General features: G+C 42.8%; 1 protein-coding gene across 2 annotated transcripts in view; it reads right to left on the bottom strand.

Annotated features, from left to right (window-relative positions):
* The window catches only part of LOC119863412 (protein mono-ADP-ribosyltransferase PARP14-like), a 35,048-nt gene extending 18,328 nt beyond the window's left edge, over positions 1-16,720 (bottom strand). Inside the window, exons 1-8 of one of the 2 annotated variants that reach the window (XM_038421840.2) lie at positions 16,379-16,720; positions 11,952-12,091; positions 11,819-11,852; positions 8,742-8,990; positions 7,668-7,904; positions 4,075-6,365; positions 1,460-1,696; positions 962-1,183 (exon numbers count right to left, since the gene is read on the bottom strand). In XM_038421840.2, coding sequence (XP_038277768.1) covers positions 962-1,183; positions 1,460-1,696; positions 4,075-6,365; positions 7,668-7,904; positions 8,742-8,990; positions 11,819-11,852; positions 11,952-12,091; positions 16,379-16,565 — 3,597 coding nt within the window. In that variant the 5' untranslated portion in view covers positions 16,566-16,720. Of the gene's footprint in view, positions 1-961; positions 1,184-1,459; positions 1,697-4,074; positions 6,366-7,667; positions 7,905-8,741; positions 9,000-11,818; positions 11,853-11,951; positions 12,092-16,378 lie in introns of both variants that reach the window. The other variant, XM_043504969.1, reaches the window with a different exon arrangement.
* Positions 16,721-17,130: the final 410 nt, after the last annotated feature.

Below are 17,130 nucleotides of genomic sequence, written 5' to 3' on the forward strand. Positions count from 1 at the left end.
ATTTTTGTCACCGTCTAATGTGCAGCACCTGTCACTTGTATGCAGAAGCACTGGTGCTTAAAAAGCATGAGTGGAGAATGAGGTCTGAAAATCAAGACCTCAGTTTGGAAACAATGTTGAATATATGCACATTATATTCATGTGTATACAGAATAAAGATACACACATACAGGTTTTCTGAATTCCTCTTCCCCAGAGTTTTATTACTGGCTACATATGAAAGAAAAGAGGATTTTATTTTTTTTATTTATTTTTTTTGGTTTAGGGGTCATCTGCTTATGGAGGTTTTCCACACTTTAAGTAAAAAATTATCTGTTTGTGACACCACAAGTGATTTCTACGGAAACAATTATACTGTCACATGCAGAAGATAATGACTATCTGAGGAATAAGCAGAAGGATTTGATTAAACAAATAATCTGTTATCACGCAAATATCTCTATTAATAATCAGCTAAGGAAAACAACCAACAAAAACAGAAGACGAGTGTTTCTCAAGAGAGTGAAATGCTGGTCCCAATGAAGTAAATGGGTAAACCTCCTTTGACTTCAGTGGCTCCATGATTTCACACAGCATGTTTTCAGATTTCTATGAGGAAGTAGCTGATCTTTCAGAGCTCAATCCTGTAATCCTCACTTAGTGGGCCAAATCCTGGGGTCCTCACTCACTTTTCACTAAGTCTTCACTAGGGCAAACTCCCATTGAACTAACCAGGAGTTTGCCCAAGTAATGATTTCAGAATTCAAAATATTGAGATCAATGGCACCTCTCTCATGAACATGGATGTCCCATGGAAGGGTCACAGGATCAGGCCCACTGAGACATCAGTTTTAACCCGTCACTAAAATAATTTATAGTGAATATAATAAATTGGGCCTTTAAAAACATTATAACTAAATCATATTGATAATAATTAACTAAAACTGTGTAATACGAAAAACATTAACATGAAAGAAATTACCTGAATATTATCTGTATCTCTTGGATGCAACAGAAAATGAACTTCCTGAAGAGACTTCAAATTGTGGTTACTACTGAATTTGAACACTTCATCAAACATTAATTTAGCAACAACGGGTTTAGGAAACCTAAACCCGCCAGTCCCAATTGCTGGGAATGTGATTGAATGTAGAGACAGCTCTTCGGTTTTCTTCAGACATTCTTTGATTATGTCTTTTAGGTTCTGTATAAAAAAAACCAGCAGCATTTGTTTTTGTCAACACCGTCTTTATTCTTTAATCCCAAACAGTATCTGTTGGTCCTAAAAAACCCACCCCTCATTATTAAACATGCATCACACATCTTGAGGTCATTCAAACTGAAATAAATGGAGCTGACGCTCCCTGCTCACTACTATGTAACTTCAATACAGGATCCACATTAAATCCATTTTTATGTTAAATGAGGAACTCCTTCAAACAAAATTAATGCTCTGAAGAAAATGTATATAGACTGTTACCATCACGGCAGCGCCTCTTCCTTGATCCCATTCAGGAACAACGGCATGGAACAGAAAGCTGCAGGCCAGATTACATCCACTTGTTTGGAACACAGACCCTTGAGTAGGTACTTGTTTTTGGCTTTCTTCATTGAACTCAAGCTGGAGTGTTGGTCCAGCCTTCTGCAGCAAACTTTGAGAAAGTGGACCTACACCAAGCCGCAGATCCTTGCCAATACTGCTTACGATCACGTCCGTCTGGAAAAAAAACAAAACAAAAATATTTTGAACAGGATCTTAAATGGAAGTGTTTACCAGCACCAATAGACTGTGTAAGTAACATGCTGCAAGAGGTAATGTGTTGACACAGACATGAAGTTCTCAACAAGAGCTCTGCCTACTAGGTATATAGAGGTGTCAATCCATCATGGGAGTACAGGAATCCTGCATTTTGCTGCTTGACATTCCCTGCAGCATTTTCTAAATTCCTCTGGGAAGAATTTCTGTTGTGCAGCTTCTCCTTCCCAGGGCAGTTTCCCAGCAGCACCAACAGAAGAAACAGCTGCACCAAAACGAAACTGAAGCAAATTTAAGCCAAAACACTTATGGCCTTGAGTAACTAAACACCCACGAGTGAGGCTACGATTTTGTCATGGCCATTTTTAGTAAAAGTCACGCAGAGGTCATGAGCAATAAACAAAAATTTACAGAAGCCGTGACCTGTCTCTGACTTTTACTACAAATGTCCATGACAAAATGGAGGGGGAGGAGGGTCCAGCACCCTGCCCTGCTGTGGCTGGAAGCTGTGGCCCCGGCCCCTGCCCAGTGGCTGGGAAGTGGGAGGGACCCCCACCTGTGGCGGCTGGGAGCTGTGGGGGATCCCCCTGCCTGGGGACTGGGGAGCTCTGGAGGATGCCCCCCTCCAGGCAGAGGAGCTACCACATCTGCAGTGGCTGGGAATCTCCAGGGGTCCCCTGCACCAGCAGGGACCCACCCATGGCAGTTGAGGAGCTATGGAGGACTTTCCCCGCCCGTGGCGACTGGAGAGCTCTGGGAGATTCCCCCGGCGGCGGCAGCTGTGGAGCTGCGGGGGTCCCCTGCTGCTTGCGGGGACTGGGGAGCTCTGATGGATCCCCCCACGGAGGCTGGGAAGCTGCAGGGGATTTCCCCCCCCCCCATGGAGGCTGGGGAGCTCCGAGGGATTCTCCGCACCTGCAGGGACTGAGGACCTGTGGGGGACTCCCCCACCTGCAGCACCAGGTGTACCCCACAGCTCCCAGCCACCACGGGAGGTGGGGGTACCCTGCAGCTCGCAGCCGCTCCGGGCTGAAGTCCCAGAGGTCTGCAGAAGTCACGGATTCCATGACTTCCGTGACCAAATCATAGCCTTACCCATGAATTATGTCTCTGATGTCACATACAGCTGTAACCTAGGGGCTCTTCTCCCTCCCCACAATGAGATGGGACAGGATGCTACTTCTCAGAAAAGCAATATCCGATATATAAAACCGGGGTGGTAGAAACCGAGGCAGTCTGTTTGCATCATAAAGACACAGTAAAGAGCAAAACCCACAAGTTTTGGTTTTGTAGTTCCCCTTTAACATTGAATACGGGGGTATTTTTAAAGGGTTTATTGGGTTAGATAGGGCTGTTACTGCAATAGAACTTACAAATATAAAGGTTTCAAAGAGAGCAGCCAATAGCCAGTGCAATAAGACCACACTTTACGAAGGAGCACCAAAACTGGCTGTGGTGAGTCAGAGAGGGGAAGTTTTAATTAAAAAGAAAAATCGGGGACTGTTAAGATGTACAGACTACTGAAATGCACTTGGATCCACTAATATAAAAAACAAACACTAAGGGTGTAATAAAGAGTCACACTGGACTACACAAAGACACTCCAGATAAGCCAGTCTGAAATGCATCAGCTGAACTCTGGATAAGAGGAGTGTGTGAAAACCAAAGTGCAATTGGTTCAGGTTTCCAACCTACTAATCCAGCCCTCAGCAAAAGCAAATTAAGCAGCCGCTTCTGGTCTTGCTCTTTCAAGACTCCTGCAAGCTGTACAACTCAGACTCAGCACCATGGCCTTCCCCAGTGGAAGTAGAAGGGAAGGAAACTCACAGGACACCCCTTGTACTGTAGCAAGACCAGAGAAAATGGCATCTCATGGCCTGGATTCCCTTCTATCAGCTTGGAGCACTATGAATAACAGTGTTAACCCTTCTAACTTCAATACAGTGTGTTGAAAAAGCCAATTATTTTGTACATTGACTCTAGAGGTAGACCCAACATCACACTCAACTTAGATTGAAACATCCTGGATTTGTGGTAGTTGGAGGAAAACTGGGGTTTGGAACCCCCAAACGGGGCAGTTTGCAAATGGTCGCTATCTTTATAGTGAGCTGAACCAAAACCACAGAGCCAAAAACCCTGGAACTTCTGAATGTTTGAAATTCAGACCTAGATGTAAACTTTGTGGCTTGGGTCCCTCTCCCATTTATTGATTTAATTAACATACTGTGTGTGTTTCATTACAGAATACTCATTTTAGAAATGAAGTTAACCTAGTATCTTCTCATTTGAGAAAAATCTTCACATGAAACTGGGTAATATCTGACAATTAAAACACCTACTGTGGCGTCCTGAATGTCTCTCTTCTCCAGTATGACACTCAGACCTTCATCCGTTGTTACAACCTGGAGACTCCTTCTGTTCTGAGCACCTCTATTTTCCCTCGGCTGGTGGCCTGTTTTGGACTGAAGCAATAAACTGTGTTGGGGTGATTTCTCTGTAAACACTTCTTTCAAGGCATCAGTGAGAACCTGAACTGTTTTTTCTGTTAAGTCCACAAGATGAATCTCCTTCAGGCAGCTTTCCCCTGGAGAATCTTCCAAGGTTTCCTTGATGGATTTTGCAATTGACTGTGCACACAGTTTTAATGGGAATCCAAATATCCCAGAGCTGATAGCAGGGATGGCTATGGAATGATGATTGTATGTTTCAGCCAGGTGTAGGCTTTCCTTTACTGCTCTTTTTAACAGGCGTACACACTTTTCTGCTTCGTGATCCCTCCACCTGGGCCCAACAGCATGAATCACCTGTTTACATGGGAGGTTCCCAGCATCTGTAATAATAGCATGGCCGGGCTGCAAAGGGCCTCGTTTCCGCACAATACGGTCACATTCTGTTTGTAGTTCTGGCCCTGCAGCTTTTAAAAGGGCCTCAGCAAGGCCACCAATATGCTTTAAGTCCTCATTTGATGCATTCACCACAACGTCAGTTGGATGACTGCACAAATTCCCTTTATAAACTGCTACTACAACTCCATCTTTCAGGATCACTTTACAGCGGAGCTGTTTTGTCGTATTATTACCAGTTTCACCATCTTCTCTTTGTTCTTCTCCATCTTCTTGCAGCCTGATCAGACAGTTAAATTGATGCTTTACCTCACTAACATACAAGCGTTCTTTGTCTCTGAAAAATGCTTTGGCTCCCGGTTTATCAATTAACACATTTGTAGAATATAGTGAAGATAGAATTTGTTCAATCAGGTGGATGCCTTTCAATACTTCTACCTTTGGTCCATTCAGGGAAATACTTTTACGTGAAGTCCGTGTGCCAAAATTAATTGTCACATCTTTCTTTCTCAATTCATGACAAATGTGGGATTTTTCCTTCTCTATGAACTGTACAATTGCCACAGACTGAACTGGGATTAATTTTTGCACCTGTGTGTTTCTATCTACAAACTCAGAAAGCTTTCGATAAGCTTCTGCTACAGCTTTAGAATAACCAGCAATAACTACTTTCTGATCTCCTTTCAGAGAGAGCAGGTCATCCATTATTAGAGTTTCCTGGAATGCATTATATGTCTTGTACAAGGTGCTAGTGAGTTCCCTCCATTCTCTCTTTTTGATGACCTCTCTGTCTTCCAGAGGAATGCATTTATAGTCTAACTCTGTCTTCATTCGTTCTTCTGCTTCTAAGAGAACTTTAGGAGAGTCTCCTACCAGCAGTACAGTATCATTCTCAAGCTGATAAAAGGCATTGACTTCATTTGTCACAAATAAGCTCTGTGACAAAGTTTCATTATCGATGTGCTGTAGGAACTGGAAAATCTGAGGATCAATAGTAATTGACTTCTGTGCCATGTTCTGCACCTTTTCCAGTATGTCACTTTTGACTTTATAAACTTCTGCACCTACTCCACATAGGCCAACTGACTTCTTTGCAGCATCATAAGAGATCTTCAAGAATGGGTACTCCTTGTAAATATTCTTCTCTAGCCCAGCATTGTGTAAAATTGCATACTTTCCTTTGGGAACTGACACAGTTATTTCTATATTTTGCTTTTCCCTTTCTGTTTCTCTCACAGCATTTTCCATATGTTCTTTCAGTTCTTTCTCCACATTCTCCACAGCCAACATGTCACCTGCTATGATAACCATCTCCTTAGAAATGTCAGGTATAGTCAAAACACTGTCCTTCGCCAGGCTGGTTTTTATGACTTCCCAAACCACTGCATTTACTTTGCACTTAATAGTCTTGTACTTTGACATGACACAAGAGAACTCAGTAGAAACATCCTCTTTCCAAGTCCCAATCAATTTAATCATTGACCTTCTCTGTTTAGACAAAGTTCCTGAAGGACACAATGTAATTTCTGGGTGTGCATATTTGGTTTGTGGCCATTTTAGCTCACATTGGCAATTTTCCATTTCCTGGTTTATTTCTTGTCTTAATCTATCATGGCTCTGTAAAAACTGCAAGATGTAAGGATCCACTGGGATTCTGATTGGTTCTGGCATCTGTATTAGTGATCTCTTCTTTCCATAAAGAGCTGTACCCAAAGAACTGTAGTACGGATGTACAGAGATTGGTGTTTGATCAATGGAATGCTGCTTTTCCAAGACAGTATTCAGATCTAAAATTTAAAATTTACAAAGCATTTCAATAAAAATTAAAAACATCAGCCTGAAACACTATTAAGTAGAATAATAATTTGTCTTTTGTGTCTATTTCTGTGTTTTTTGGCTTCCAAAACACTATTTTCAGAGGGGTGGAGGAATCTGTTTTCTATTTGTTTCATTAAGTACACCTGGGCATCATTTAACTTCACAGTTATGCTTTACAATGAGGCCTTTTCAAGAGATGGGCAGGGAAAGGTGCCATATAAAAAGGAGGAGCAAATATTTCTTATTCTAAACTTTACTAAAGGAATTCTTGGTCCACAAATATTTCTTATTCTAAACTTTATCAAAAGAACTCTTGGTCCACTGCTCATCCAGAAAGTTACATCAATTTGGGTGCATTTTCCTGCCATTTTAAACAGGATATAGACAATGCAAAGGAAAATGTGATTGATGAGAGTACAAAAAGTATCATTACCATGAGCCAGGTTATGCATCAAAGTCTAACATACTGAAACTTCTTAAGCAATCATTTAGCATGTTAGACAAAAATAAGTCACTTATCAGAGGTCTTCAATTTAAAGTCAAACAAAATTATTCTGGAAACCTTGGGACTCTGACTACAGAGAGTTATTTATTGGAGGTGACCCTAACACTAGGATGGGGCATTGGTTTCATGCTGATTCAAAGGAAACATTGCAACTGACTGAATCATCACCACTTAATATCCCTTCCAGATGCAGAAGAAATTTGACCCTGCTTAGCTTATGAAATCCAAACAGATCACAGCTCAAAGTGGTTTAAAGTACCTGATTTCCCTATCGTCACATATAATTAAACTATGGTGAAAAACCATGGATGTGTTTATATTAGAAAACAACATCAGAGAGTCATCAATCCATGCATAACAGAGATATTAAAGGTTATATAAAGAACTTCTGTACACAGGATGGAATGGTTCTGGAATCCTGAACAGGCAACAAATACATGTGGGTATTTCTAGTGAACCAACCCATGAGATTCTACTTAATTTTTATTTAGATATAAACTTTCATTGGGTCAAGTTCTGAGATGCTGAGAACCTGCAAGTCACATTGAGGCCAATGTTGAGTAGAGGTTGCACAACACCTCCTGGAAAGAACTCAGCACCTTGGAACAGGGCCTAAGCACTTTGCTTTTATGACACCAAACCTGACCTGGGTCTCTTATTAGTAGTGTAACCATTTACTTTCAGATGCCAAGATGGTTAACCATTTTCTAAGAATATCATGTTCATTTTTTAATTAAAAGAAGTACTGAAAGTGAGACGGTAGTACCTTTGTGATCACAAAAAGTAATGATAGCTGACTTCTCCTCACAGAAATATTTAACATCTAATACTGGGCCACCTCCATTCTTTGGACTTTCAAAGTAGATCGTTATATAATCTTTAGGAACATTAGATGGTATGTTTTCAGCCTTGATGCTTTGTGTCAATTCAAGAAGCCTGGCAGTAATTTTTAAGTTTTTCATTCTGTTGTTTTGGGCACATACGTCCAAAAATGTCACAGTATCTGAAATCAGAAAATAGGCATTCATGAAACATTTTTTACTGTAGCATTCTTAGGGCTCAGCTATGATTTCTGAAATGGTACTGAGTGTGATTTGGTTCTATTTACACATGGAATGAAACCATTTTCAGCACTGGGCAAGTTTCCTAGTGTAAATACCACTGTGTTTGTGACAATGAATTCCACAGGCCAATTGTGCAATAAGGTATTTATTTATTTTGTACTACATTATTTCCAGTAATTAGTTTTAAATTAATTGTCTTTCAATTTCATTGGCTGTCCTTTTGTTCTTGTATTATCATAAAGGTAAAATAGGAGCACCCAATTTACTTTCTCAATAGTATTCATTATTGTATTTATCTGACGTCTCCTCCTATTAATCTCTTCTGCAAGATAAGTAGTTCTAATCTTTTTAATCTCTTGTCATAGGAAAGCGTTTCCATACTGCTAATATTTTCAACCCATCTCTGCACTCCGTCCCCTCCTATTTCTGTTATATCTTTTCGGAGATGGAATGACCAGAATGGAACACAGAACTTCAAGTGTGGTTGCACCATCAATTTATGAAGTTGGCACGATAATATTTTCAATATTATTTTCTCTCAAAAGTTTTCTACAGCCTCACATTCTGGTTGCCTTTTTGATAGTAGCTGCACACTGAGCAGATGTTTTCTGGGATCTGTCCACAATGGTACCCAGGTCTTTTTCATGAGTGATTGTAGTCAATTTAGATCCCAATTTACGATTCAGATTTCTTTTATGGCAATTCTTAATGCATTAGGTAACACCTACCTTTTAAAACTACACATAAAAATTACTGGTGTGTACATTCTGTCTTACCTATACTTTTTAAAAAGGTAACTACGGCAGCATTTATTTCAGGTATAATTTCCATACTGAAGTCCTTGTCTCCTGATAAGCCACTGATAGTCTCCAACAGCATAATTAACATGCATTCTGTGACAGACTCTTCTATATTTTCAAGCACAAGTAGAGATGAAGTCGTTTGGGAGTGTTCTTGCATATTCTCCACATGGTGTGCATTATTCTGTGTTGAATGTTCCTTTCTTTGCAAGACTTCCTGCACATCTAGTTTGACAAAAGTACAAATAAAAGGATGTCACTGGGTTACACAGCTGTACACACTCAATACATTTCATGGGGTAAATATATTAGGGCAAACTCAATATTATTTTACTTTCTAATTTTTTTCATTTTTTAAAACTTTCATCCTGTCTCTTTCTCTTAAAAAGACTCTTGCTTTCTCTTCTGGAAAAAGTAAAATGATTATGGGGACAAAAGCTTTGCTTAAGTTACTGTATACTGTAAAACATCAAAGGATTGTCATACCTATCTACAGGAAAATCATCCACAGGAATAGAGCCTCACCCATCACATCTGATAAAACATCAAAAGAACACTACTCCTGAGGGCATTCTGTGCCAAAAAATTTAAAAGTCTGTGTACAATATTTTAAAATTCTGCAAAATTCTGCAAATTGTATTTGTCACATAAATGTGGAGCATGGCATTGGGGAGCACAGGCCACTGGCTGCACAGAGGTGGGAGATCAGTGTGCAGCTTTCCCCCTCCACCACCCAGGACACGGGCTCAGCGGTGAGGCTTCACCCAACCCTGACACACCGCAAGGAACAGGCTTGACCCAGAAACACCTCAGGACCCTGCCCCTCTGTGTGGGCAGGCAGACTCGGCAAGGCAGGATCCAAGTGTGGAGGGGCTTAATTTGAAGGGATCCAGCTATGGGTTGATAGGATTCTGTGTGGGGCAATCTGGGTGTGGGCAGCTCAGTGGGGGACCCACGTGCGGTGGGGGGGGTCGATCTGGATGCACAGGGGCTTGTTGAGGGTTCAGGTTGCAACAATAATGGGATGCTGCAGAGCGGTCCCAGTGAAGGTGGCTGTGGCTCAGTGGGGTGTGTGTGTCTGGGTTGGGGGAATGGAGCTCGGTGGGGGGGTCTGGATGTCGGGGAGCTCAGTGGGGGATCCAGATGCTGGGGGAGTGGGGCTCAGTGGGGTGGGGATTCAGATGCAGCTGGTTGGGGCTTGGTACTGGGGGGATCCAGAGGTGGGTGGCTCATCGAGGTGGTCCAGGTGCAGGGGGAATGGAGCTAATGGGGAGGGGTAAGGCTCGGCGGGAGGGTCTGGGTACGAGGGGGTCTGGATGCATGGGGGTTGGGTGGATGGGGGAGCAGCTCCCGGTATAGGGATCACTCTCGTTGCAGCTGAGGACCAATGGGGATTGTGGGAGGTGGGGAGGGGAATTTGCAGCACTTCCTGCAGCCGGGGGACAAATCTGGGGGTAGGTCAACCCAGCCAGGGATGCTGTGCAGGGGAAGAGGAAGTCCTGTCCTCCCCAGCCCAGCTGTGACTAGCAACTGAGGCTGATGCAGGGTAGGAGCCACCAGCTGGGTCTTCCCCAGTCCTGCCTCCTGCCCCACCATGATTTACCTCTCTGCTGGCTGCTCTGGGTATCTGAAACATACTGCTGGAAAGGGTCACATGACCCCCACTCTTGTGGCTTCCCTTTGCTTCCCCGTCAGAAAGTCATTTTTCTGCGGGGAAGCAAAGAAATATGCAGGAGACATAAATTCTGCACATGCACAGTGGTGCAGAATTCCCTCAGGAGTAAGCACACAAGCATAAACTGAAGATACAAAATATGGCTGCAGATCCAAAGTCTGGAGGTTTTCAATATTTGGGGATATTTGGGGGCCCATCTCTAACATGAACTAATATAACATAGATGCTAAATTGAAGTACCCATTGTTAGAAGCAGGGAAGAGCTAAGAAAAGAAACACTGAATAAACATTAAGACAGAGGCAGCTATTTACTGCTATAGTTTATTGTAATGTCTAAAATAGAATTGATGTTAAATTTTGAGAAATCAAAAATGTCTATAAAAGTAATTGTAACAACAGAAGAATTTCCTGGTTAACCTAACTTCCTTAACCTGAAGACTGAACATTACTTTTTCACTGGTGATGATTAGTTTTGCTGTCCGAGCTTCTATTCTCTAGACCACACTTTGAATGAGAAAGTTTACCAGAGTACTGCTGGGAAGGGGGTCGAAGTAAGCTCATTAACATATTAATGAGATGTATAATTTTTCATAACAACATTTGAAGTTATCCCTTTGTAGTTCTGCATTCTGCTGGCAACAGGAGCTTTCACTGTGTCTTTTCAAGTTAGTATCGGTGTGTGTGACTGCACCACCTGACCCAAATACATGGGCATCAATGTAACTATGTCACAGAACCAGGAAATACTTGCAAGCATCATATTTCTGTAGAAGAATCTTGAAACTAGACGTATACAAAGATCCCTCACCTATGCTTAACTCTTTCAATGCCTGTCCTCCACAGCTATTGTTCTTCCATTGGCATCCCATTGAAACCAATGGAATATGAAAGATGGTTTTGGATGTACCTGATAATCTGGTACATTGACCAGACAGGTGGTATGTTTTATGTAGTCATGCCTAGAATTTTCAGTGACAGCCAAGGTATTTAAGGGACACACCATGGCTGTTTAAACCTTGATTGAGACAGGTGCATAAAAAGTACTGGAAAATTATTAGTTTCAAGAGCATCTTTAGCTGACTGAAGTTGTCTTTTCTGCACAGGGAGGAGAAAAGTGTCATAAAAGTCTCAGAGTTTGAGCACTTTCAGTAGAACTGTGGACTAGGCACTTGCTGATCATGTCTCAGATATTCCTGTTTCTCAGCCACCTATCTTTCTGACAGGCTTTTGAAGCCAAACCCAGAGAGACATCGTTCTGAACAAGTTCCTATAGGACAGCTCAGTGGTGAAAAAGAAGTTTTACCTCTAGCACCAACATTTTCATTCTATGAAGAACCACATTGTTCTTCTATGTACTATATTATGAAGAACACTTTACCTTGCTCCTGGGCTTTGCCTGCTGTCTTTAAAGTCTAAAAAGAAAATGATAGTAGAATATTAATGAATGACCTGTTGCTCCTGCTATTGCTTCAAAGCTCTGGATGCTGCGGATTCGGTTTGTATTTATTTACCTGTTTGGGATCCAACTTTTCCTGAAACACAGCCTCTTCGGTTGCACCTGCTGTTTCAGGCCATGTGACAACCAGCTTTAATCCTCCTTTCTCTGGCAAATCGAGCTCATGGGTCCTTTTGTCAAGAACTCGTTGCCTCACTAAAATACAAAAAAAGAAAACTTATAACCTTGGTAGAAAGGATGGTCTGTATGTAGGTCTATGCAGCACTCTTATATCCTAATACTAGGTGACATGCTCCTCCCCACTGAACACGGTAAAATATAACTAACATCCAATAATCACATGAAAATATTTTTAGACTCATGGCACGAATGCAACACATACTGAAATTTGCTCATTCAGACCATGGCATCCCTTGTTTGGCCCAACGAGAGCACAAGCTCACTTCAAGGCTCTCTCAATCTCACAAAATCTTTCTCTGGTAAATTTGCCTTTCCAGTTCTGCAATTTTGATCAATGTCCCTTGATCTTAAGAGCTGTAGAAAGTCAGAGATGGGGCAGCATACACAGTTACATAAAATATTAGCTTTACATAAATACTAGCTTTGTTCATTTGTAGAAGAGTCATGAGAAGAACAAAAATATATAAACACATTATTATTTATTAGGTATATTACCCTCGTCACTATTTGCATTTGGTAGTGCTCAGCAAAACCAGTTAGATGGGGGTCCTTATGCACTGGGTGCTGTAAAAACACACAGTTAAGAGACAGTCCCTGCACTAGAACATTGATCATAGGCCCCAGTTACGGAAACACTTACCTAGGTTCTCAGCTAGATGTATGTGAGTAGTCCTATTGGCTACCTCATTAAGTGAGTGCCTAAATGTTTGCAGGAATGGGGCCTAAAACTTTAAGTTCTTCAGTGTAGCGACTGTCTCGTATCACATATCTGCAGAGAACCCAACACAATAGGACCTCAATCTCACTGGTATGTCAGGGCACTACCCTAATACAAATACTAATGGAATTACTTGCATAGGTGCTGGACCTAGAGGTGTTGGGGGTGCTGGTCTGAAGTGGTTTCCATCAAATACAGAGTTTACAGTTTGGTTCAATGGCTCTCAGCACCCCCAGTATACAAATTGTTCCAGCACCCCTGACTACTTGTGTGCAGAAGTTAGCATGAGTATAAATGTTTGCAGGATTAGGGTATCAGGTGGGTCTAGTCTCTGCAGTATGATGGGGAACCTGTCACAGAGACTTTCCATTGTGCATACCAACATAAATGTCATGATGTCAATCCAGACATATCAGAGGATTAATCTGTCCTCCATACCAGATACTGATTGCACCATGAAACCTGAATATGTTTACTTTCTTGTACACCGTTTTTGAACCAGTGGCTCCATCTAGTGGATTTTTTTGTTTTTTTTGTTGGTTTTTGTTTTTAAGGCTTGCTCAGAGTCAAAGATACATATTTGGCAAATTGTGGTAGGGACAAATGAACGGCCTTAATCAACTTAAAAATTACAAAAAGAAAAAAAGGAATTACTTGTATCATGAGGTCTGAGATCTACTGAATCTAAAGTGACAGGTTTCAGAGTAGCAGCCGTGTTAGTCTGTATTCGCAAAAAGAAAAGGAGTACTTGTGGCACCTTAGAGACTAACAAATTTATTAGAGCATAAGCTTTCGTGAGCCACAGCTCACTTCATCGGATGCATTTGGTGGAAAAAAAAAGTGAGCTGTAGCTCACGAAAGCTTATGCTCTAATAAATTTGTTAGTCTCTAAGGTGCCACAAGTACTCCTTTTCTTTTTGTGAATCTAAAGTGTGTGAGATGGGGAACGTGGACATATAGATGACACCCACTTTTCCATTCAGGAGCTATGAGTCGATCGTTTACAGGAATATGTTCTAAAGGGAAGAAGCTTGTAATAAATAATAAGATATTACATCAATATAGCACTTTCACCCCCAGTGCTTTACAGAACTTGGGGCAGGCTGTCAGTGCCCCTAACGTGGCCACGCAGGGGAGTAAGGTTTATTTCCACACCTCTGTGCAGCCTGGCCGGATCATCATGAGATCGATGCTGGGAGAGCGGGCTTTATGGGACCAATACTCCTGCCCCAGCCCTCAAACAGGAGCATATGCATAGGGAATGGTAGAGAAAGGTAGGGAGTGGGGATTGAACCAGCTCCAAGGCCCCACCCCTTAATATAATGACCAACAGAGCTGGGCTGACACAAGCAGGAAGTATCCTGCACCCTGTAAAAGGCTGCAATAATTTAATTACTCCATTCACCAAGTCACAATTCCTTCCCAAGGTTCATTCTAGGGCAAAGCACTTGCACACTGCCCCTTACTCAGGGCAGGAGCAAAGGCTCCATCTAGCCCTTGGTAAACTGTTGTATATATGGAAGAAACATTTCACCCAGCCCTGAAATGCAGCCACTTCTGGGTAGCATGCAGGAACTGTTTAACAGCACAGAGCAACACTAAATAAGAGTTTGCTGACTTCAAAATAATACCTCCATCTGAACTTATTTTTACCTATTGATACAACACTTAAGATTACAAAAAGAAAAAAGAGTTCTCTTTTTATAAGTTTGCTTAAATTGTGTATTTGGCAGCACCTTGTATATAGTAATTTTCTCTGTTTCCCCGATTCCTGTAGGTATTTCATCAATAGAAGAAAATATTTTTTAAATGTAAAAATTTGCAAAAGCCAAAAATTGGCATGGGGACTCAAAAGTATGTGTAATACCCAAAACTACTTGTAACTTGTTTTGTTTGTTTGTTTGTTTTTTTAAATCACTAGATTTCAAGCTGATCATATTCCTTTAGCGACAGAGGAGAAGACTATCCTATTTAATGAATCAACAAGGCAAATTTAAGTTAAAGAGAAGACAATTACACTGAGGCATTTGCCCGGGATCACAGGGCTGCAACATTCCCCTAACTCTAGCAAAAATGCCAAGGAATTTTTAATGGCCTCAAGACGTCATTACCTCATTTTTATATCCCATCTGAAGGGCAGCAGGGCTGGTTCCCTACTGCCTTTCATTTTGTGTGCTACTGTGCAAAATCAGTACAAAGTGGTAAAGTTATACACCCATTTTGCACAGGCACATGTAACTACATAGAGTGCAAGGCCATACCCAGCATCTCTAACAGCACTGGACCCCTAGTAGAAGTACTGGTATATAACAACTTCTGAATGCCACTTATCAAGGAAGAACATCCAACACTGCTTCCCCAAGTCACATGGCTTTCCAAGATGGAGGTCTTTCATCCAAATACTGATAAAGCCCATTGCTGCCCAGCTTGTGAGTTCTAACACAACCAGATGTGATGTGAATAGCATAGAGGACTAAGTGGCACAGATTCCCGTCTCTCAGTGAAACAGCAAGAGGAGATTAATGTGACACAGACAGGCTGGTTACCAGAGCTGGAGCCTGGATCTTTACACTGCAGTTTTATAGTCCTGCAGCCTAAGCCCCACAAACGTGAGTCAGCTGACACACACCAGCCACGCATATTTAACTGCAGTGTAGACACACCCTTACCCACAGTTCGAAAGAAAATGTACAGGCATGGAGATTATTTGCCCATTTAGGATGGGAGCTTAAGCATGAATTTAAACCCCAATGAAGTCAACAGGCCTCAAGCACATGGTTAAAAGTTGAAGATTTTCCTGAATCAAGGCCTCCATGAACTGATGAGATTATGACAGGTTTCAGAGTAGCAGCCCTGTTAGTCTGTATTCGCAAAAAGAAAAGGAGAACTTGTGGCACCTTAGAGACTAACACATTTAGTGAGCCGTAGCTCACGAAAGCTTATGCTCAAATAAATTTGTTAGTCTCTAATGTGCCACAAGTCCTCCTTTTCTTTTTGATGAGATTATGTCCATGAGGGGTTGGCAGATATAAACTACAATTGTCAGGATGGTTATATGAGGCCATTACATAGGTAAATACCATTGCATTGGTAAATTTCACCAGAGAAGTTGAGGAAGTACAGAGCTAGAATTTGAAACATTTCCAGTACTGGAAAGTTGTTACAGGTTTTCCTGAAGAATCCTACGTAAATTGTTATTAAAAAAAACACAGGAAATCCCCGCAACACATGCTCAAAAAATAGACAGATTTTTACACTGTATCCTTCAAAAACAAAACAAAACTCCAAGAGCTTGCAGGGGCCTAAGTGGGCCCGAGACCCCCGCGGAAAGCTGCCCCCTGCCCATCTAGGGCACAATTCGGTCAGATCAAACCTGGGACGGGGCCAAATTTGAGAGACATCCCCTGGGGCGAGGGAGAGGACCCGAGCCACCCACCCACCCCCACTGTCTTGCCCTGTGGGCCCCTCGCTCGGCCGGATTCCTGCCGGGAGCGGACACACACATCCCGAGCAGACATTCGTTGCCCGCATTACATACAAAGCAAAGCGAGCCGTGGTCCCCGCCACCCCCGACGCCGCCTTGCCTTCCTCCTGGGCGAAGCAAACCAGGACCTGGCCGGGCCGCTCCTGGATCTCGCACTCCCCCCCTCCGGATTTCTTCCCGCTCTGGAAGTAGCAGAGGAGTTTTTTCCTGAGGTTCTTGGGGAGCCCCGAGCCCCCCCAGGCCCCCTCCACCACCAGCGGGAAGGGGCACGTCGCCTGCCCGGCCATGACCAGCTCCTTCCGCGCGGCCGGGGTGGGTCGCCGTCTTGCAGGGCCCGGTTTCGCTTTCGTTTCTCCGCCGGAGCGTCCCCGCCCCGAGTGTCTTTTCCCCGGGCTGCGGGGGCGGGAGGCAGAGCCGGTGACCAGCCCCGCTTCGCGGGGACACAGCAGCCGCCCCTGCCCCGGGGAAGCCAAACCTCCCGCTGCTCCTGCCCTCCCCCGCGCCACCCCGGGCAACACATCTTCCCTGGACCCCCGCCTGGCCTTATCCCTTCCCTTGCACCCCTCATTCCCCCCCCCCACACCCAGGTGTCCTCGTAAAATGTGTTATTCAGCAGAAAGAAAAGGAGGACTTGTGGCATCTTAGAGACTAACACATTTATTAGAGCATAAGCATCCGATGAAGTGAGCTGTAGCTCACGAAAGCTTATGCTCTAATAAATGTGTTAGTCTCTAAGGTGCCACCAGTCCTCCTTTTCTTTTTGCGAATACAGACTAACCCGGCTGCTACTCTGCAACCTGTGATTATGCAAGTCAACTAAATGTGTTCCTCTCTAAGGTGCCACAAGTCCTC

This window comes from Dermochelys coriacea, chromosome 11, assembly GCF_009764565.3.
Source record: "Dermochelys coriacea isolate rDerCor1 chromosome 11, rDerCor1.pri.v4, whole genome shotgun sequence".
NCBI lineage: Eukaryota > Metazoa > Chordata > Testudines > Dermochelyidae > Dermochelys > Dermochelys coriacea.